We start from the raw sequence: 21,556 nt of genomic DNA on the forward strand, positions 1-21,556 counted from the left end.
ATTTGGTGCTGGAGCAGTTAAGTTATTAAGATTTTTAAGTTAAGGTATTTAAGTGAGGTCTCACCCTCCATCGGTGCTTGGTGGAAGAATGCCAAGCCAGGCCGGCTCTCTCGGTGGAATTAAGAGGAAGTATCTTGAATCATCCAAGTGACAAACTCTAATTTTCATCCTGAAGCGAGGGCTGGTTCCTAGAAGTCGATCCATTTGTGGGTTTCTAGTTAATTCTCCACCCCTCCGACTAATAATAAATTCTCGGCAGTGGCTCGGCAGATGTGACTTTGAGTGACTGTCCTCGTCCTCCTCTCCTTCCCCCCCTCACCCATTTGCATGCCAAGTTCTGGGGAACAAGTGAGCAATGATGGTTTGCAGTAAAAGCTCCGCAGCTTTTCAAATTTGATTCTAAAAAAGGCACCCGAGATCGCGCGGGTCTGCAACTCTTGAAAGCAGCCGAGTCTTTTCCTGGGATTGGGGCCTCTTTATGTCAGTGAAGGCTTTGACCTTTTCTCTCCTTGCAACCCACTTCAGTCACGCAAGGGAAGGGAAGGTGACACCAACTATAGGTAATCCTCGTTTAGTGACCACTTTAGGGACTGGCAACTTGTGCATTAAGTGAAGTGATTGCTAAGTGTCACCTCGACTGTGCTTATGATCTTATTCCAGGTTTTTGCTTTGCTTTACAGACCTGCAAAGGCCATAAGTGTGAGGACCGGTCGCAAAGTTACTTTTCCATCGCCGTCTGAATCTCTAAAGGAGGGCTACTTGGCTACAGTGGGAACCAACCTATTTTTCCTTTGCAGGTGATGCAATTGGAACTATTTGGCATAACATGAACATAAGTTCATATAAGCTTTACAGCAGGGGTAGTCAACCTTGGCTCTTTTATGACTCGTGGAGTTCAACTCCCAGAATTCCTGAGCCAGCTGTGCTGGCTCAGGAATTCTGGGAGTTGAAGTCCACGAGTCATAAAAGAGCCAAGGTTGACTACCCCTACTTTACAGAGGCACGCATGTCCATTTTCAGTTCAGTTTGCACATCTCTGTGCAATTTCAGGGCTAAGTGCCTCCTGTGTAAGGCAGTGCACAGATCTTATCAGCATGCACCTTGGGGATCAATTTCCCAAGTGTGTCAATTGCAGAAGTGCCCAGCTTTGCATATTCAAGTCGTCTTCAACGTACGACCACAACCGAGCCTAAAATTTATGCTGCTAAGTGAGACATTTGTTGAGTAAGTCTTGCCTCCCAGTTTATGACTTTTCCTGCCACATTTGTTAAGTGAATCACTGTGGTTAAGTTAGTCACATGGCTGTTACACAAATCTGGCTTCCCCATCGACTTTGCTTGTCAGAAGGCCGCAAAATGGGATCGACGTGACTTCGGAACACTGCGACCGTCACGCACCCAAATGTCAGTCACATGACCACAGGGATGCTGCAACAGTCATAAGTGTGAAAAATAGCCATAGTTCAGTTTTTCTCAGTGCCCGTGTAACTTTGAACAGTCACTAAAGCAAACTTAAGATATCACAGGCAAAACACAATGATCAATTATCTTAGCAATAAACTTCTCCGTTGCCTGGATAAAATTTCTCCATTCTGATCCCTGTCTTGGTTATATGTGATGAGGGACCTTCTGCATGCTTTTGCAGGAAAGACCTGTCGGTCAACCAAGAGAAAGGCAGACCATGCCACCTTCCAAAGATGTGGTCAAAATTGCCGTGCAGATGATGGGTGCCATTCCCCAGCTCATAGAACTGAATCAGGTAGCGATTCTTTACATTTTTTCTTTTTAACCAGTTTGCAAAATGGCCTGTTGAAGAGTGCCAACTCAGAGGTACCCAATTTTATGCTCCGTGCACCAGCTCTGCTTAAGCCTCAAATCATGTCGAAAAGGTCACATGCTGTTTATGTTTAATTGCAGGCTAAGCCCTTGTCAGCAGTTGTGAAAGAAGTTTGTGAAGTGTGAGTAGCTATTCTGTTTTGCTTTCGCCTTGTAGCCGATCAGCAAAAAAAATGTCTGAGACTGATTTGTAGAACAGTTCCAGATAGAAGCGGCAGCCTCCCAGATGTTTTACAAAAACGTACCACATTTTTCCACGCTTGCTTTAAGTTATTAAATGTGTTTTAAGGGAGAGTCTGTCTGCTTTCTGCCTTTAGTTTTGTGAACACCCTTTAGCTTTCTTGAACTTGAATCTTGAACGCATCTTCAAATGGCCAAAGTTGAGAAACACAGCTGTAAATCAGTGAGGATCCCAAACTACTGAGAGCAGGCATTTTTTAAGATGTTTTGCCCTCCACCTCTCCTGTCCTCTTCACTACCTTTCACCTTCTTCTTTCCATCCTCTCCTCTACCCTCATTTCCTGTTGGAATGAAGGGTCTGTGCTTATCCTTTTAAAGGGGGTGGTTTGTAGCTGTGAAAGAGGATAGGGTGTGTATATACTTGCTGAGAAGGGAAGAATCAATTTTACACTGAGCCTCATTGTAAAAGAAGTGAAGTTTAATTGGTAGTTCATTCAGTTAGTAAGAGGAGTTACTTTGTCTTCTTGTTGAGGACAAGATGTTGAGACTCTAGAAAGAGTGCAGAGAAGAGCAACAGAGATGATTAAGCGACTGAAGGCTAAAACACATGAAGAACAGTTGCAAGAATTGGGTATGTCTAGTTTAATGAAAAGAAGGACATAGTAGTCTTCCAATATCTAAGGGGCTGCCACAAAGAAGAAGGGGTCAGCCGATTTTCCAAAGCACCAGAAGGCAAGACAAGAAATTAACCAAGGAGAGAAGCAACCTAGAACTAAGGAGAAATCTGACAGTGAGAACAATCAACCAGTGGAACTGCTTGCCTTCAGAAGTTGTGGGTGCTCCATCACTGGAGGTTTTTAAGAACAGACTGAACAGCCCCTTGTCTGAAATAATATAGGGTCTCCTACTTGAGCAGGGGGTTGGACTAGAAGACCTCCAAGGTCCCTTCCACCTCTGTTATTCTGTCCTCACCATGCTCTTTCTGGAGTGTGACTTCTGGTTTGTGCACATGCACACATGGACTCATCTGCCACATGCACATGTTGATGGAAAAATCTCTAGGAAGGTTGAAAAGTCTATTGCAGAGAATTTTGCTATCCCAGTGTGTGTGTGTGTCTGTGTGTGTGTAACGTGTATAGTTTTCTCTTTAATTCCCTCTTCTTTTTTGAGTTGAGGGTCATGTTCCTTTCGTAAACACAGAATTTGATTACACTCTGTAGAAAACGTAGTTTCCTTAGTGGAGTAGCAGAGGAAGCAATCTGCATGATTCAGACGACCCGTCTCCTTGAACATTCAATTTCTTTCCTGGGAGATGGAAATCCCCCAATTATTTTGTGATCTCTGCCCTGGCAGCACTCTGATTTTCTGTCTCTAACACAGATGGAACTTGAATAATTCCGAGCGTTATGCTCTGCAGTACGTGGATGGCCAGCAAGCCTACATCACAGAACTGGTAAGTGCATTTGAGAAAGATCAGCCTGATGTTGAAAAAAATGCCCGCAAGGAAGGTTATAGGCTGGCAGCAGAAGGATGGAAATTGAACGATTACCGTGTCTTTTTATTTTTCAGTTCTCCTAGCGGGCTAGTTAAAATGTTGGCAAGATACAAATTGATTTGAACTTTTTTTTTCTTCCTCCAGTTCCTCTTTGGCTGCTTTTATCCAGTTTTCTGAATGCAAGATTTTGATTCTGCAATTATTTTCTTGTCTTGTTTTGTTAGAACCGTGGAGAAATTAAGAACGGGAGCATCCTGCAGTTGACAACTGCTCCGGTAGGTCCCACTGTAAACGGGAAAAGCATTCCGAATTTTATCTTTGCTCAAAGTTGATGTCTATTACAGAAGCTGTAGATTCCAAACGTGTGGATTTTTTGCATGATTTTTCCCTTATTTTCTTAACTGGATTTCTGTCATCTTGCAAATTTTGATGGTTTTTGCTCCTTTTTGAGCAACATGACCAGAACTGAATGCAACAATATTCAAAGTGTGACTACATCAGCGGTTCTCAACCTATGGGTCGCGACCCCATTTGGGGTCGATCGACCATTTCACGGGGGTCGCCAAACAAGGCTGTCCGCCATTTTTTCCCCCATTTCCGGCTGGTGCCTTACCTCCCTTGAGCTGGGCCAGCTGGTGGTCGGCCTGCTCCGTCTCTGCCGCTTGCCAGCTATGCCCCGGCCGGCGCAGGGGGCGGAACCACGCATGCGTGGCGCTCCCGGGCAGGGAAAGTCCTTGACTTACGACCGGTTGGGTAGTCCTCGACTTACGACCGGTTTAGTCCTCGACTTACGACCGGTTGGGGGTCGCGGCATTAAAAAGGTTGAGAACCACTGGACTACATCATCATCATCATCCTCTTTGATCTCCCAAAATCTCCTTGCAGGATCAAGAGGCAGCCAAACTGCACGGGGGTATTCAAAGCAACAGTGTGGATGTGAAGACCAATTCTTTGAAGAAGTTGGCAAACCTCTCCCGGGATGTGGCTTTTGCACAGGAGTTTATTAGCAGAAATGGCCTTAATCAGCTCTTCTTGATTGTGGAAGAAGACAATAAGTGAGTATCTTCAGGGCAAAAGGGTGCTTCACCAATCCAACTGCTCTGTGCATGAGTGTTCAGTTTCTTTTAAGGATATTTTCTGCAACTCCTCAGGTAGAGAACCCACACCATATGGACTGAATGTGGTCGTCTACAATGCCCTTGTTTGATTCCTGGAGCCAGTTTTCTGGTGAAATATGAAAACGACTGCGATGTTAAGAGCACCGCTGTTTTTAAGCCTTACCATAATGGGGAACACTCTGAAAATTCCCCCCCCCCAAAACTATTATAGTTTTCCTTTGGCTTTGCCCACATTTTTCATGTTAGATGCTGTTTTTCATTGGGGTTGCCGTCTTCAGCCAATAAAAGTTAACTGATCAATGAACCGCCGGTCCAGTTGAGTTCCAAGAAGGAGGGCATCAATCCAAATAGGTTTAGCGAAATCTGTGCATTTTCACTCTCCCTTCTCCATGAGTTTCCTCTGCTTTCTCTTTATAACATGAAGTCATCAGTTAATAATCATAAATTTTAGGGATTCAACAGTCCACTGTGACCAGGGTGAGTTATGCAAAGAGAGCACTTTTCTAATCTAACAAGCAGGCGTTTCTCAACAACGTTATTGTGACGGCGCTTGAGGTTTTCCGTAGAATAGTCTGCCCCATCTCTTTCTGCTTCCTTGGCCCTTTTTTCCCCTGGGATGTTGGCTTTTATGGAGACGTTTTCTTTTTTCTTCTCCTTCCTTCCTTCTCTCTCCTCCTAGGTTCCTCTAATGCACCTTCCCTCTGGTTTCTGGGTTTGAGACTTCCACCCACCCTTTGGCTCTTACCCTGTTTGCTGTCTGTTACTCCAGTACAGGGGAGATTCTGGCGTACACCCTGAAGGCCTTTGTGGAGCTGATGGAACATGATTTTGTTTCCTGGGAGACCCTCAGCCCCTCTTTCATCAAAAAGGTAAGGGTCATCACAGGGAAGCAGGCCCTGTTCTACCAGAGCATCTGGGTTCTAGACTTCTGCTCAGGAGATGGGCAGGATCTGGTGGAGTTGGAAACTAAGGTTGGCCATGTGAACTTCATAGACATCTTGTTTTGGGTTCATAGGCTCTTTCTCTCTCTCTCTCTCTCCCTCTCGCACACACCACTTCTCCCTTCTCTTCTTATCTCTTCTTTCTTTTAAAATGAGTGAAGAGGAAGTTAGCGTATTGGAAGACTTCTGCCTTTGAAGCATCATATTTATTTTCAAGACTGTCTCTGAATCACAACAAGGAACAGTGGCTGGCTACATCCGTCTGTCTGTCGGTTGATCTTCTGATCTATCCGATCATCAAATCTTGCTAGGGTGATTAGAGAGTGACTTATAATCTTAGACGTTTAGAAAAAAAAACACTTAAATGTATAAAAATAAATAGCACAGGAAAGCTTTTTTTTTTCAAAAGCTCCAGTCTTTCAGTGTAAAAGGGCCACTTAAAGTCACATTATACAGAATTTGAAAAAGATAATAATAATAATAATAATAATAATAATAATAATAATAATAATAATAATAATAATAATAATAATAATAATAATAATAATAATAATAATAAAGTTGGAAGGGACCTTGGAGGTCATCAAGTCCAACCCCCTGCTCAGGCAGGTAACCCTATACCATTTCGGACAAATAGCTGTCCAGTGTCTTCTTAAAAACCTCCAGTGTTGGAGCATTCACCGCTTCTGGAGGCAGGTTGTTCCACTGGTTAATTGTTCTCATTGTCAGGAAATTTCTCCTTAGTTCTAGGTTGCTTCTCTCCTTGGTGAGTTTCCATCCATTACTTCTTGTGTTGAATTTCTTCCCTTGAATTATCGCTGTTGTGTGGTTTTTAATCTGCGTTTGTTAAATTCATTAATACTGTTTTTAAAAATTATTGTGCGGAAAGCTTGGGAGGAAAAAGAATATTATTGGCTGACACCAGAAAGGCTTTGGGATGGGAAGTGATAGGGGGATCCCACAGGAAGATCACAGTCGGCTAAAGGATCCTCTAAGCATATCTAGATCTCCTTTCAGGAACAGAAAAGGTTACCAGCATTACTTTAGTGCTTTGACAGTTTCTGGAGTTGATGTTTTCAACTCTACGCTTTCTAGAGTCAATTCAGTGGAAGCCAAAGTGAAAGTGTATATTTCCAGAAACAATTTAATTTTCTAGATCATAAGAGTTTGCTAATAATTTCTTGAGTATTCACAGGCTCTGCACCGCTAAAAGCTTAAGAACCCAGGTTGCAATGGCTTCAAAGCAAGCTAACCGTTTTCTCATAACTGTCTGTATGAGTTCCTGCTCAGTTTATAGAAATGCTACCCAGGTGACTGGACCAACTGAGTGCCAGCCGTGGTAGAAAACCCACAACTCTGTAGTTGTAAAGAAGGAAAGAATCGGAGCAATTAAGTGAATGAAGATTTTGATCCCTCTCAGTTGTCGTAATTGACTGAACTCTGTTCTTTGGCTGTAGATCGTGAGTTACATCAACATCAGTCCCCTGGATGCTTCCATCCAGCAGATTTCCTTGGCCATCTTGGAGAACATGGTACCCACCAGTCGGGCTCTTTTTGAGCTGGTCAAGCAACAGGTGACCCTGGACCGCCTCATTGCCCTCCTGCAAGTGTAAGCATAGGATGATAAGCCATAAGGAGTAGCTTTCCAGCAGTCCAGTCTCCAAGAAACCCACAACCCGTGGGATTTGGAAAAGGGTACCACTGTGCTTCTGGGTTGAAAGGTGATATCACCGTTGTCCTAGAGATGCCTAGTTGGGGGCTTCTTTCAGGAGCTGGAGCGAAGGACGGGAGCTCATCCCATCCCACGGCAGTCTCAAACGCAGGCTTGCTAACTTCCAACCCAACTGTGCCCCTTTAGCCTTCTGGTACCGTATAAGATGGGAGTATAATTTCTGACCTTTTTCACATTCTCTGTTAGAATGAACACGCAGCTGCAACTCAAGGCTATGGCTCTTCTGATTGCTCTCCTCCTCAATGCTGGCGAGGCAGAAAGAAGGGTAAGATGTGTGGATGTGTGAAATCTTATACCTTTAAGGGTGTCTACCGATGGGTAAAAAGAGCCGAGGATATAGATTGGGGTAAGCCTGCCCACCCAACCTGCAAGAGAAGGACGGTCTGGCAGAATGTAGGGTTGTCTCATTGCCTGCTTTCCATTTCTAGGACATGATGGACTATCTAGGGGAGAAGAACCTCAGGCAATTTATCCACAAGGTGGGCATGGAGGTGGCACCGGTTTCCTTCCCCTGAGCTGCTTTGCTCCTTCACACCTTGGCTGCCAGATCTAACTTTCAGAGGGTCTCTTCGCTCTATCCTCACCTGCAACTTCTTGGCTTAATGCTTTCACCTCTGTGGACAGGCACGTTTGTCCTTGCTGAACCCCGCTTCGGGAAATGAGATATTTGCTCCCAAGGGGGAGGTTGGGGCCGCGTCAGTGACTGGCTGATAGCCTCCCTTGCGCCTCTCTTGGTCTCCTCTCCAGAACATTGTCCATGCCTCGGACCCAATTGCGGATGAGATGGCTCACTACCTCTATGTCCTGCAGTCCCTCACACTGAACCTTCTGGAGTGTCGGATGAGGGCCCCGATGGATCCCTATTCTCAGGTCTGGTCCCCTGGTCTTGAGTCCCTCTCCTGCTTTTTTGGTATCTGGGGGACAATTGCCTTCCTCCTACACCAAGTAGAAAATCTGGTTCTTTTGGGTGTGCAGGAACAACGGGACCTCCTCCAGTCTTTGCGCCATGCTGCCTTTGTGTCTGAGAACGAGTCTTCTGCTGGCAGCTATAATACTGAGCGTCGACACTCGCTTTGTGCCAAGGAGTTCCGCAAGCTGGGCTTTGTGGTGAGTTCTGCTCAGACTTTTTGAAGCTGTTTAGATGCAGGAAAGGACTTTTCATGGCGAGCACAGCCAGAACAAGACAATCTTCCTTCCTTCCTTCCTTCCTTCCTTCCTTCCTTCCTTCCTTCCTTCCTTCCTTCCTTCCTTCCTTCCTTCCTTCCTTCCTTCCTTCCTTCCTTCCTTCCTTCCTTCCTTCTTCCATTCCCTCTCCCTCCCTCCCTCTCTCCCTTCCTTTTCCTTCCTTCTTTCCTTCCTTCCTAAAATTCTTTAACTGACGGGGTCCACAGCATGCCCCTTCTGCCAGCGCAGGTGGGTAGGCCATTCCTATTGGGGTGAGACAGTTCCATAGATAGCCTGCCCATGCTATGGAGGGTTTTAAAGGTGATATCTTTTGAGTGGCCAAGGTCTACAGAGTGGGCAGAGTGAATGAGGGGGCACAAAGAATGAAGCAGGTGATTTTTAAAGCCTTGTGAAGTTTATTGATGTCGAGGCCATGGAAATGAAAGTTGCATCCTGTATGAATTGTTGATTTAACGTTCCGTTTCAGAATAACAGTAACCCTGCCTTGGATCTGCATCGGACTCCTCCAGGGCTGCTTGCCCTGGACAGCATGGTCTATTTCTCCAGACATTTTCCAAATGCATACAGCAGGGTAAGAGAAAGATCTTTTCCTGGTAAGGCTGCTTCTTTGCCTGACTGTTGCTCGCTTTCTGGATTTCTTCTCTAATAATAAGAGGCTCTGGGATTAACTAGTGGGATTTGTACTCATTGTCAACGCTGCAAATACTGTATATTCTTGCCTTGACAATATGCAGAACTGTCTGGTATTTTTAGAGTTAATGCAGAGCAGAAGAGGTTTGAAGGGAAAAGCCCGGGAAAGAGAGAGGAAGGAAACCTTTGACCTTCACACTAATTGGATAACGTGATATATGACAGCTAATTTAGGGAGGGATCAGGCTGATAATTTAACTGCTCAGAGGAAGAGAATTTAGATCTTAGCATACCTTCATTATGCCCGTGCCAACATTTTGTAACAATAAATTACTTTTAGGAAAATCAATGCCTGGAAGTTCTTTGAAGTGTTTCATTAGCCGGAACCATAACACTCATAGTAGCAATTGCAAGAGCACTTAGGTTTCTGTACAGCTCCATAGTGCTTTTCAACCCTCTCTGTGATTTACAATGTCAGCATATTTCTCCCAATAATCTGGGTCCTCATTTTACCAACCTCGGAAAGATGGAAAGCTGAGTCAACCTTCAGCCGGTTAGGATCGAACTGGCTGTGGGGCAGAGTTAACCTACAATACTGCACTTTAACCACTGCACCACCACGACAGCCTCATAGTATGTTTTTTTTTTTACTCTGCCCTAAGCATTAGTCTTATTCAACTTCTACATCCTCCAAAGCATTGGAACCAAAACTCCCCAATTTCCTAGTCATAGTTGCTCTTGGGAATTCTGAGAGTTGCAGTTTCAAGATAACTGGAAAGCTTCTGGATGAAGTAGGTTGAGAGTTTAAACTTGTCCTTGGGTTGGTCTTCATGATATTTTCCATCCAGCAGGTTCTAATACCGGCCCTCTTTTCTTAGTTTATTCTTGAAAACAGCAGCCGAGAAGATAAACACGAATGTCCATTTGCTCGGAGTAGCATCCAGCTTTCCTTTATGTTGTGTGAGATTCTTCATGTAGGGGAGACATGTGAGTATTCCCTTTGCTTCTAGTCGTCCAGAATGTGTGGGCACTGTCGCCCCACTATGATCTTCTACAGCAGGGGTCTCCAACCTTGGCGACTTTAAGACTTGCGGACTTCAACTCCCAGAATTCCTCAGCCAGCACTGGGAGCCACCCCTTTTAAGACTTGCTGGCTGAGGAATTCTTGGAGTTGAAGTCCACAAGTCTTAAAGGGGTGGCTCCCAGTGCTGGCTGAGGGATTCTGGGAGTTGAAGTCCACAAGTCTTAAAGTTGCCCAGGTTGGAGACCTCTGTTCTACAGGATACCAAGAGAAGATGGGATAACAGAGTAGCCTCCTGCTTCTCACCCCAGGAAAATCATCCTGTTCCTGGGACTACTGCATGAAATAGAGGTGGGCAGGATGTAATGTTGGATCTATTAGCAATTCTTTGTGTCATTTGGGAATGAGAAGAAGCACTGGTAGATTGGTACAGGTGGGATAACTAAATGTACGTCTTCTTCTCTGCTATCCATCTGTATGTATTGGCCTTCTTTAAAATTATACATTTTAATTGAAAACTGCTTTGTTATCTCACAGTACAGCTACTTTTTTGACATATGTTTTTGTTATGTTACTTTTTGTAAGGGCGTTTGCAAATTGGATTCCTTTCCCCCTCCAGGATAGCAGCAGCAAACATAACTTCTCCCATTCTAAATTATACTGTTTGTTCAAATTAAAAACCACGGGGTGAAACAAGTAGTAGATATCTGTGTATAAGAAGGCAAGAACAGCACTAGCAATAGCCCTTAAGACTTATATACTGCTTCATAGTGCTTTGCAGCCCTCTCTGAGCAGTTTACAGATTCAGTCTCTTGCCCCCAACAATATGGGTCCTCATTTTACCGACCTCGGAAAGAGGGAAGGCTGAGTCAACCTTGAGCAGGTCAGGATCGAACTCCTGGCTGTGAGCAGTGAATTGGCCTGCAATACTGCATTCTAACCACTGCGCTGCCACGATGGCTCATTCAAGTATTGTGATAATTCTCTTGTTGCAGGCTCGGAGACAGCCCAAGCCTTCTACCCCATGTTCTTTGGCCAAGAACACTTCTTTGAGGAGGTTTTCTGTATTTGCATCCAACTGTTGAACAAAACCTGGAAGGAGATGCGAGCTACGCAAGAAGACTTTGACAAGGTAAGATCCAGATGGACTGCAGTGAGCTCTAAAAGGGATTGTTTGCTGATATGTCCCTGAGCTGCACGGTTTTCAGCACAGGCGTTTGAATGTTTTTCTCTTCTTTTTTCAGTTGTGTTGGATGTCAGTCTGAACTGGGCTGAAAGACAGGAGTGGTAGAATAATGACATTCTTTGGAGCCTCTGCCTGATCTCCTCAGATTAAATACAGTCCTCAGCCACCAAAATCTCACCCACTCATGATAATCTTTGCCCCATCATTTGCACGTTGGAAGGATCTTTGCCATCCATCCATCCATCTTTACCCCATTATTTGCATGATGGAAGGATCTACATCAGTCATGTCAAACTCGCGACGTCATGTGATATCGCACGACATATCGGGACTGTTTTGCCACTGCCGGCAATGGGGTGGATGCGGCTTCCGCGTGACATATCCGGCCCGCGGGCCGGCAGTTTGACACCCCTGATCTACATCATTCATTCCATTTAGTCAATCAATCAATCAATTTCTATAGCCGCCCATCTCAATTCAATTGACACTTTTGGCAGGATAGGATATAGGATAGGATAGGATAGGATAGGATAGGATAGGATAGGATAGGATAGGAGGGTTCTTTATTGGCCAAGTGTGATTGGATACACAAGGAATTTGTCTCTGGTTCATAAGCTCTCAGTGTACATACAAACAACAAAATAATAAGGCATAGGTCATAAATCACAATTACAATCATTAATTATAAGCTACAAACAACGTGATATCAAGATATCAATAGAAGATAGTAGGAAAGATGAGAAGGCGAGAAAGATGAGAAGGATAATAGCAATACGCCCTACTATTGTCAATCCAATTGACTTTTTGTTACGAGAGATGGAGGTGCAGAAGACACACCTGTGCAGATAACTCTCTGGATCTTCCTCCAGGTGATGCAAGTGGTTCGGGAGCAGATCACCCGAACCCTGGTCTTGAAGCCCACTTCGCTGGAGCTCTTCAAGAGCCGAGTGAATGCCCTCAACTACAGTGAGATCCTGCGCCTCCGGCAGACTGAACGCATGCATCAAGAAGAAATTCTGCCTGTCCCTGTCCTGTGAGTAAGGAGGCCTCCAGCTGTATCTCTGACAGTTGTTTGTGTGAGTGTGCATGCCTGTGCAAGAGAGAGGGGAAGAGAAAGACTACACATACACCTCCCAAGAACATGTAGGACTGGGCTCTCTTCAAGTATTAGTTGCTGTCATGCAAAGAGGAAGCACTGAGTTGCTTCCATGGACTTCATCTTGTCAGAGATGGACACCTTGTCACTGAGATGGCAGACATCAATCAGTTGCAGGAAGGATTTTGTGCTGCGTCAAATATTGCTCTTCTTCGGTTGCACTCTGTTTTTATTTTTCCAATTAATCTGTTTTCTACTCTGGTGACTTGTTACCTTTATTAAACTGCATTTATCAATTTAGATAGATACTAAGATGTCTTTTTACATAAAAAGAGACACTGATCATTTTTATTTTCACAACAGCTTGAAAATGCCCTGCCCTGGGTTGTGTACATGCCAGTTGAAACTTAGTATAAAATTAAAGCAGTATAAAATAGAAAACAGTCCAGTAAGACAAAAAATCTTCAGGAGTAACAGCAGTGCAAAAAAAAATAATCACAAGGAGTAACAGCCTTGTTCTAGAAATACGGTATCCATTACAATTTGCTTGTCGATGGATTCATTTTTAATCATCTGTATTTGTGGTTTTTTTTTCCTCTGTGGTGTATATTTCAGAAAGTAAGCTCATAGAGTGTCCAGTGTGAACGGAAAGATGGGATGATAAAAGTGGGGTAGAAATGTTAGAAATAAGCAGTATGCTTGGAAAAGCAAGATGGCTGCCCTGCCAAGGAACAAGAGTGTTGTTGTCCTTCTTGGTGCCGAGGGCAAAGATGCTCCCTCTTCTTGGCCATGCTAGTTCTGAAATCAAGGGAGTTAGGATCTATTACGCCTGGGATACCAGTTTTAGAAAAAGTCCCTCAGGGTAAATAAAATTCTAACGCCACTGGAAGGTCACCTAGCCTGTGTTACAAAAAGCGGTGCTCCATTTTCTGCTCCAGGGAACTGAGGGAACGGCTGAAACCCGAACTCATCAAGTTGATCCAGCAGCAGAGACTCCTCCATCTTTGTGAGGGGACGCTTTTTCGCAAAATTAGCACCCGCCGTCGACAAGGTATGGATCTGAAGGGGTCTGAAGGGGTGGGTGGAGAAGAAACGCGCCTTGAATATGACCAAGTGAAGGAGAGTTTACTACGAGACTTGCAAGATTTTGATACTGCAACCTGACAACAGAGGTTGTGTTAGTATTTGTGACTTGGGCTTCTTCTCTGGACTAACTCAAAGGGCTGACATTGGTCTCGCAAGACTGGAAAGCGCTTCACCCCTCTTTTACTTTTAGAAAACTAAAGACAGACGTTTCAGAGATGCTTCCCACACCTTTTTTCTTCTGTGGGCTCAAATATCTTTTCTGTGACAATTGTCTTAAGTTGCGGCTCTTCCTCCCGTCGCCCATGTACCATTCCCACATACCACTAGAGTACTATGTGGTTGAGTACTTTGTGAATTGGCAAGCCCGCTGTCCATTTTGTGAAACATCTTATGACCAGGCCTCAAAATTCCATAGAGGTCAACCACAACTGAGCTCAACTTTTCTGTTGCTAAGTGAGACATTGGTTGGGTTTTGCCCCGTTTTATGACCTTTCCAGCCACAGTTGTTTAAGTTGGTAACCTGGTTCCGAAGTGAATCTGGCTTCCTCATGGACTGTGCTTGTCAGAAGGCCACAAAAAGGAGTTTACCTGACCCTGGGACACTATGACGGTCACAAATAGGAGTCAGTTGCCCAGCATCTGAATTTTGATCACATGACTGGGGAGGCGGCAAGTGTGAAACACAGTCATAAGTCAGTTTTTCCAGTGGCCGTTGCAGCTCGGAACAATCACTAAACGAACTGTAAAGTCGGGGACTACCTGTCTACATGGCTTCAAAGGTCCCCATTCCTTTTCCAGATTTGGAAAAGATTTGGAAATACTCGATTCCCAAGTCGTAAAAGGTCCCGGCGAGAGAGAAACATGAACAATTTGGAGTTCCTAACATTTTGCATCATGGCGGCCATTTGCTAGGAAGGGTGGCGGGAGGGAAGACATCGCTGTGGGGAATGTTGGCATTTCAAGATGGAGAAAATCCTATTTACAAGGCTTCTTCTCGGACTTTCAGCGTTTTTCTTCTCTTTGGCAGATAAGCTGTGGTACTGCCGCCTTTCTCCCAACCACAAATTTCTCCATTATGGGGATGTCGAAGAAGGGGTCGAAAACCCACCAATAGAGAGCTTGCAGGAGAAAGGTGCGTGACAATCCCCCATCTTTGTAGGCTCGTTTACCTCATCTTTACTCCCAGGAGATCTATGGAGATTCTCAGTCGTCCAGTTGTCCCAAAGGTGCTTTTTCAAGAGGTAACTTGCTTTTTTGTTTTTCTTTCAAGACGTTTCGCTTCTCATCCAAGAATTGAAGAAGCTCCTTTGATGAGAAGCGAAACATCTTCAAAGAAAAACAAGAAAGTCCAGTTACCTCTTGAGAAAAAGCACCTTTACTCCCAGGATAGTTGGCAAGTTGGCACCAACAAAGAGGAAGGGAGGCATGGAAAGATTGGGTGAGGGGTGCTAAATTTGCTCACAAATCTTTTGCTGATTAAGATCTTGTCCCTTCCAGCCTTACGATTCTATGTTCTATGTGGCTAGTGAATTAGCCTATTTTTGTTGTTGTTGCTGTGTTGTTTTTAATGGATTGGATGGCTTCTTGGAAAGCAGGCAGAATACCCGCCTCTAAACGATGGATTTCTTAGATTTGAGGTTTTCATAGTTCTCCTTGTGAATCTGCTTCGATCTAGGTGGGCTTTATTAACCTGTCAATTACCTGTCTCCCCAGTTTCTGTGGCTGACATGAAAGCGTTGCTGGTGGGCCGGGAATGCCCCCACACCAAGGAAAAGAGTTCGGGCAAGCAGAACAAGGTCAGCCAATGTCTCACCTGCGCTGGGCGGATCGCCTTCGCTTAAATCCCTTGCAACCCCTCCCTCACCCCCACCCCACCCCCCAAAAAAAAGATTGAAAAGCTGACTCTGCGTATTCAAATAGTTGCTGGAGACATTGAGAGCTGGGAGCCGTTGGAGAGTATCCCTTTCCAAACCAAGGATTTTTGCATTGTTTGGCGTTGAGGGCGATTGTGATGATTGATTGTTACTGCTGTTGTTTGATGTTGGTGTTTGCCCCGGTAGTATTTTCTCTTTAGGTGAAGGAAGGGTAGATAAGTAACTGTCATAAATAAACAATAGAGTGGCTAGGCCAAGGGTAGGCAACTTCGGCTGTTTTATGACTCGTGGACTTCAACTCCCAGAATTCCTGAGTCAGCTATGCTGAGGGGAAAGGGAGAGGTTTCCAAGCTGAGCCATGCAGGATCAGGAATTCTGGGAGTTGAAGTCCACGAGTCATAAAAGAGCCAAGGTTGCCTACCCCTGGACTAGGCATATGGTGAATGAACACTCTAAATCTGGATCAACAAAACACAGTTGCTCTCTTTATGTAAAAAGCCCCATCTGAGTCAGTTACCGGAACCAAAGGGTTTATTCTTCCAAACTTTGGACCTTGTGCTGGAAGAAAAAAACCTTTGATTCCGGTGACCGACACGTATTGGATCCTGCAACGTTATCCTGGGACGCATATCCATTTGTCTAAAACATTATTAGTTTCCTGTTTGAGCAGGGGGTTGGACTAGAAGACCTCCAAAATCCCTCCCAACTCTGTTATTCTGTGTATTTATTTGCAAGGCCATAAAGACCTTAGTGTGGCACATGGCACTCGCAACATACTATAAGACAGCATCTGAGATCTCATCACATATTGACCCACAAACAACCCACTTTCATTTTTTCAGCCAGGCTTGTGTTTTGCAGATCTAGATAATAAGTTCTGAATTGAATAGGACTTTTGCCTTTCGTTCTGCCAGCAACATTTCATTAACCCTCCTGTTTTTTCTTCCAAACCTCTTGTTTCCCACCCACCGCCCCTCAGGATCTTCTTGACCTTGCATTTTCCATAAGTTACGATGTTGGAGAGCATCTGAATTTCATTGCCTCTACACGTTACGAGGTGAGCCACTGCAGGGGAACACCGACAGCCTAGCCGGGTTATAAAGAGTTCCCCCAGATTCTCCATGCCAAATGAGAAAATAGCTTTGGGACATTCTGCCGCTGAAATAAGATGCAGATAGGCACAAACTGTCTGGTAAATTCATCCCTTATGGTTAGTTTTGTCGTGTTTCGAACTTTGACAAACAAGTTGACTTTGACACTATGCAGAGGTGGAGATATTCTCCCTTCTGGGAATATTCATTTTGATAGAGGACAACGTTCCATACTTTCAATTTGCTAAGAACGGCATACAGCCTTGCCTTATTTTCAGATTATGTTCTGAGTTTCTGCTCCCGATTATTAGCTAGGTTTTGCATCTGGCATGAGGCCACATTTGGCTTGTTTGCTTTGGTATAATATGGAACTTGCTGATGGTGGTTTAAAGTTGAGAGCTTTGCAGGATTATTAAATCCAGGGAAAACAATGAGTTGGGTGAGTTAGGCCACTGTAGCCCTAGCCTAGTTCAAAAGAAAATATTTATGTCTACTTCTTGGTCGCCTTCAGCTTATTAACAAGGTTGAGAATATCTGCAGAGACCCCTCCCCCAAATGCTTTGTCCTTGTTCCTCAGTTCTGCTTGTGGACCGATGGACTGAACGTGCTTCTCGGCCGGGAGATGGTCAGCGAAAGGATGCAGAGCGACCTGGATATCTTGCTGTCTATGGAGCTCAAATTGCGATTGTTGGATCTGGAGAACATTGCCATTCCTGATGCCCCACCCGACATCCCAAAGCCTCCCAGCAACTTAAATTTCTGCTATGATTTTACCCATATTGAACAGTAAGGGCTGTCCTTCCTATCCTTAGCACACAGTGCCCACCCACCCACCCCAAGCAGGATCTGCACAGCACACACGCTGCTCTACAGATTCACGGGCTTGGATCACCTGAAAGCCGGATCAGGAACGTGGCATGGGTTCCCTTGCGTTCATCCCACGTTCCAGTTATTTCTAGTTTCACTTTTCACCCGAGTAGCATTTACTATGACATCAAAACTGGGCAAACCACAGGTAACCAATCCAGGCCAGACCGCATCTTGTCAAAGCATGGTTTGAACATGAGCGGTGACCACAGATTGCCTAATTCAGGCATCGCAGCAAATGGAGCGAGACCAAGAGGAAGGAGTAGGGCAGCCTGTGGTTTGCTCACAATCTTCCCAACCGAGCGTTGGTTGAGTGTGTGTGTTTTTTTAAACGCTAGAAAATCAGTTCTTTTAATTTAACTCTTCCGGATGCACCATTAGGGGGCTTTCTTCCAACCGAGGGGCCAACAAAATCTGGAACGGGAATAGCTTTGCCGGGAAGAGGGATAGGCTAGCAAATAGGCTTTAAGAACAGAAAGTGAGCGCTGTGAAAAAGGGAACAGAGAATTGAACAGCCACCCACTCACCAAGATACTTGTCTCGGTGAGCTACCATCTGTAGCTGGTGTTAGCAAGTTACCTGTAAGAAAACACACACACACATGGACACCAAAAAGGAAGCAAAAACCCATAAGGGAATTTGCTTGCCACGTGGGTTGGTTTGTACTCTGGAGAGACCTCGTTCTGCAATCTTTAGCATTATCCTACTGTAAGGGGTAGCCACATAGACTACCATTTTCCCAACAACGCTTTGGACACTATTAGTGCCACAACCGGCCTCAGCCATGCAACCACCTTAGCTTTTGCATATTGTACAAGCTAAAAAAACTCCAGTTGCTGGCTGTGTGGAAACTGGGGGGAATAGGCTGGTAGCTGTTTAGAGTGTCAGAGCAGAGGCAGAAAGTCCTCATCAAGCTGAGCCTTGATCTCAATTCCAGTGAGAACAGACGGGCATTGGCTTCAGCGGCCTGAGACGATAAGCTTCTAAGTCAGGGGTCTTCAAACTTGGCCCTTTTATGACTTGTGGACTTCAACTCCCAGTTGAGGAATTCTGGGAGTTGAAGTCCACAAGTCATAAAAGGGCCAAGTTTGAAGACCCCCCTGTTCTAAGGGCTGGTTGTGGGTTAAGAATGAGGTTTAAGTTGGCTTTAGAGTCACGAATGGATCTCTGAATTCTTTCTGCTAGCGGTTATTTTAATTTTTTCCCCCAAAGGTTTTGTTTGGATGTGCACTTCCCTGGGAATTGGGGGTACGGAGTGGAGGGGATGGTAGAGGTCTTCCCCTGCTTTCCTTATGAAGAACTGGTGTCCTCCGTCAGGCAATTGGTCTCTTCTCCACCCTTTCCTAAGCTTGTGTAGTTTCAATGCTGTCAGATGCTCGCTCTGCCTTGGGTTACGTTTTGCACTTTACACTTTGCCCCCTCTTGCCGTCTAAGAATGGGAGGCGATGCAGTCATGGCTCCTGTCTTCCCAAGCAGAGGGAGATGTTCTGTTCAAACCAGGAGCACCATTAGCTTTAAGGGATGCATTTCTTTTTTTTTAAACTCGTGATAGTTTGCAAGTACGATGTACGGTACGGGGGGGAAAGATTTCTGACAATCTCTCTTTCAAGAACTTCCTTTTAGGGTACAGTATATTCCATGGTACTTAACGGTCGGTCCTGTTGGTTTTGAACAATAGTCTCGATTCTGCCCCAACAATAGTTGGATTCTGGATAGGCCATGAAACATGCCATTTTTTTAAAAAAAAAAATGCTTTTCCTTATACCGCTGGCCACCTTGTAGTGTGCCTAAGCTAAGTAGACAACCTCTTTGGTCTCTTAAAAGGGAAGAGGGGGGGCAGAGGTTGCGTTGCATCACACCAGGGATTAAACCAGACCAGGGGTGGGCAACTATGCAACTTTACGACCGGTGGACTTCAACTCCCAGAATTCCCGGGCCAGCTCGTAAAGTCCACAGATCGTAAAGTTGCTCACCTCTGAACAAGACAGACTACGAGGCTCAGCTTGAACCTAAGATTTTGTTGATGTACCAAGGATCGGAGCTTGACCCCTTTAACTGACCACGGACCAAAGGCACTTCGGCCTCACTCTGTAAATGGCGGGATTGTGACTGAGGGACAGGCTTCTTTTGATTGTTCTTGGCCTCTGTCTCCCTTTAGCTATTTTGAAAGAAAATTTGGCTGTTCTTTACCTATTGTATGTACATTCGGTGTATGTGTCACAAGAGATTATTTTTACTCGCCCCACAACAGATGTGGAGTTGATTGCACTGGATCAGAATTTTTTTGTTGTTATTGTTGTCCCTTCCGGCTCTTTGCCTATGATTTAGTCTTGTGCCGCGAGAACTCTTCACAGGTTAAGAACAAACCTTGTCTGCTTCAATACAGGGAGTCCTCGACTTACCAGCACAATTGAGCCCCAAAATTTCTGTTGCTAAGGGAAACATTTGTTGAGTGAATTTTGCCCCACTTCTTGTCACCGTTCTGACGTGGATCTTAGCAGTTGCTAAGTTAGTAACACCATTGTTAAACGAATCTGACTTTCCCCATTAACTTCGCTGGTCAGAGAGTTGCAAAACAGGATCACGTGACTCCAGCGCACACTGCAACCGTCATAAAGAGGAAACAATTGCCAAGCATCCGAATTTTGATCACGTGACCCTGGGGATGCTGCAATAATCGTGGTGTGAAAAATGGTTATAAGTCGCTTTTTCCAGTGCCGTTGTAACTTCAAACGGTCAGTAGGCTGTTGTAAGTCGAGGACTACTTGAAAAATGCTGAAAAGGGATTCCTGGGCATTCCCCAATTTCCTTCCTGCTCAGATGATTCTACTGTAACAAATTCACTGTGGTACTACCTTGGGCATAGAAGCCATTAATCATTAAAAAGAAAAGAGGAAGAACTACTTTTATGACTTTTTTTTGTTCATTTGTTTTGATTGCACGTAGTTGGGATTCCTGTGCAGGGCACAGAAACCGGATGTCTTTAAAATGTATAGGTGGAGTCAAAACCCAGTGAGAAGTTTGACTTTCCCCCCCCCCCCACTTAGAAAATAAAAAGATTGAGTGGTAACCTCTTATGCTGCAGGGACAGATGCTTTGGGAATATGATCGAGTCTAAGATGGGCCTTCTGCGAAGGGTTATTGCTTGTGAAACAGCTGGAGATGGAGAAATTACCTTTATCGGGAGTCAATAAGTTGCCTGCAGCAAGATGGGCATCAAATAAATTTAATCAATCAATCAGTCAATAACACCAGCCTTGCAGGGACCAAGATCAAAATGGCTGAAATCCAGAGATGATTCTCTGATCAACACTGGCCTCTTCCACTAGATCATCGTGGGGAGATTGACGAAGAAAGGTATGCCTCTGTGGGCATCCTATGGGGTGGGTCAAGCTCTAATTTGTCATCTCAGGTTTGGGTAGATTTATCTTCCGGATCAAAACCCTGAAATCTATTTACTGGAGTCAGTGGAATAACAACGGCTCACACAAAGAGCTGTTTGCTAAGCAGAGCACCTAATTCGGGACTGTTTGATCCATGCAGAATCAAGCCCACGCATCTTTAGTTCCCCAACTATTCACTGAAAAGAAGCTTCTTGGGAGAGAAGCAAAACATCTTCAAAGGAAAACAAGACAGACCAGCTGCCTCTTGAAAAAAAAAAAGCACCTTTGGGACCATGAAAACGAAAAGGCTTTTCAAGTTGTCATAGTAAAACGATGTCATAAAACTCCAGCAGATACCCACGAGACCCTTTTTCACGTTTCACCTTATTTTTGTAGACAGTTAACTGGCAGGCCTTTTTTTTTTTTTAACTGTTGAGGTGCGCAAAGCTAAATTTTGGGCACGACTTGACAAATTTTTGGAGAACATGCTATCCCAATGCTATTTTGTGGAAACGGGGGCATCTGGCAGAACCTCGGCTATTTTGGATTTATTACTTGAAGAGGGTCCGTGAGAAGGGAAATCAAACATGTAACTCTTAGCCAAGATGAGAGAGTTGGGTTTAATAGATCGCTTTGTCCTTTGCCCCAAAACTCTAAAGCATGGATAAGATAGCAGTCTTTTATTTGTGCCCCTGGTTTAGGTCTGACACCTGCCCCTCCCTGTGTACACAAACTGAGCCACGGGCTTAGAAAGAAGAGACAGATGCTATTGGAAAAGTTGATTTTTCACCCTGTTTGCAAGAAGTAGCCACCGGGACATCTCGCTGTATCCAAAC

At 44.7% G+C, this 21,556-nt stretch overlaps 1 protein-coding gene across 1 annotated transcript; it reads left to right on the forward strand.

Moving 5' to 3' along the window:
- Positions 1-1,680: 1,680 nt before the first annotated feature.
- On the forward strand, positions 1,681-17,260 carry ELMO3 (engulfment and cell motility 3). The gene is made up of 20 exons (XM_015817591.1): positions 1,681-1,758; positions 1,917-1,957; positions 3,396-3,468; positions 3,735-3,785; positions 4,396-4,565; positions 5,398-5,497; positions 7,027-7,178; positions 7,488-7,566; positions 7,730-7,780; positions 8,049-8,171; positions 8,277-8,408; positions 8,953-9,057; positions 9,995-10,103; positions 11,133-11,269; positions 12,193-12,356; positions 13,358-13,470; positions 14,533-14,637; positions 15,219-15,301; positions 16,359-16,436; positions 17,048-17,260. Exons 1-20 carry the CDS (start codon positions 1,681-1,683, stop codon positions 17,258-17,260), a joined length of 2,157 nt encoding a protein of 718 aa, XP_015673077.1.
- The last annotated feature ends 4,296 nt before the right edge of the window (positions 17,261-21,556 follow it).

This window comes from Protobothrops mucrosquamatus, unplaced genomic scaffold, assembly GCF_001527695.2.
Source record: "Protobothrops mucrosquamatus isolate PMUCROS unplaced genomic scaffold, P.Mucros_1.0 scaffold605, whole genome shotgun sequence".
In the NCBI taxonomy this organism is placed as follows: domain Eukaryota; kingdom Metazoa; phylum Chordata; class Lepidosauria; order Squamata; family Viperidae; genus Protobothrops; species Protobothrops mucrosquamatus.

Coding starts and splice junctions, on each gene's coding strand:
- ELMO3 (XM_015817591.1), top strand. CDS start 1,681: ATGCCACCTTCCAAAGATGTGGTCAAAATTGCCGTGCAGATGATGGGT. Junction 4,566..5,397: donor ATTGTGGAAGAAGACAATAA/GTGAGTATCTTC, acceptor CTGTTACTCCAG/TACAGGGGAGATTCTGGCGT. Junction 8,172..8,276: donor CGATGGATCCCTATTCTCAG/GTCTGGTCCCCT, acceptor TTGGGTGTGCAG/GAACAACGGGACCTCCTCCA.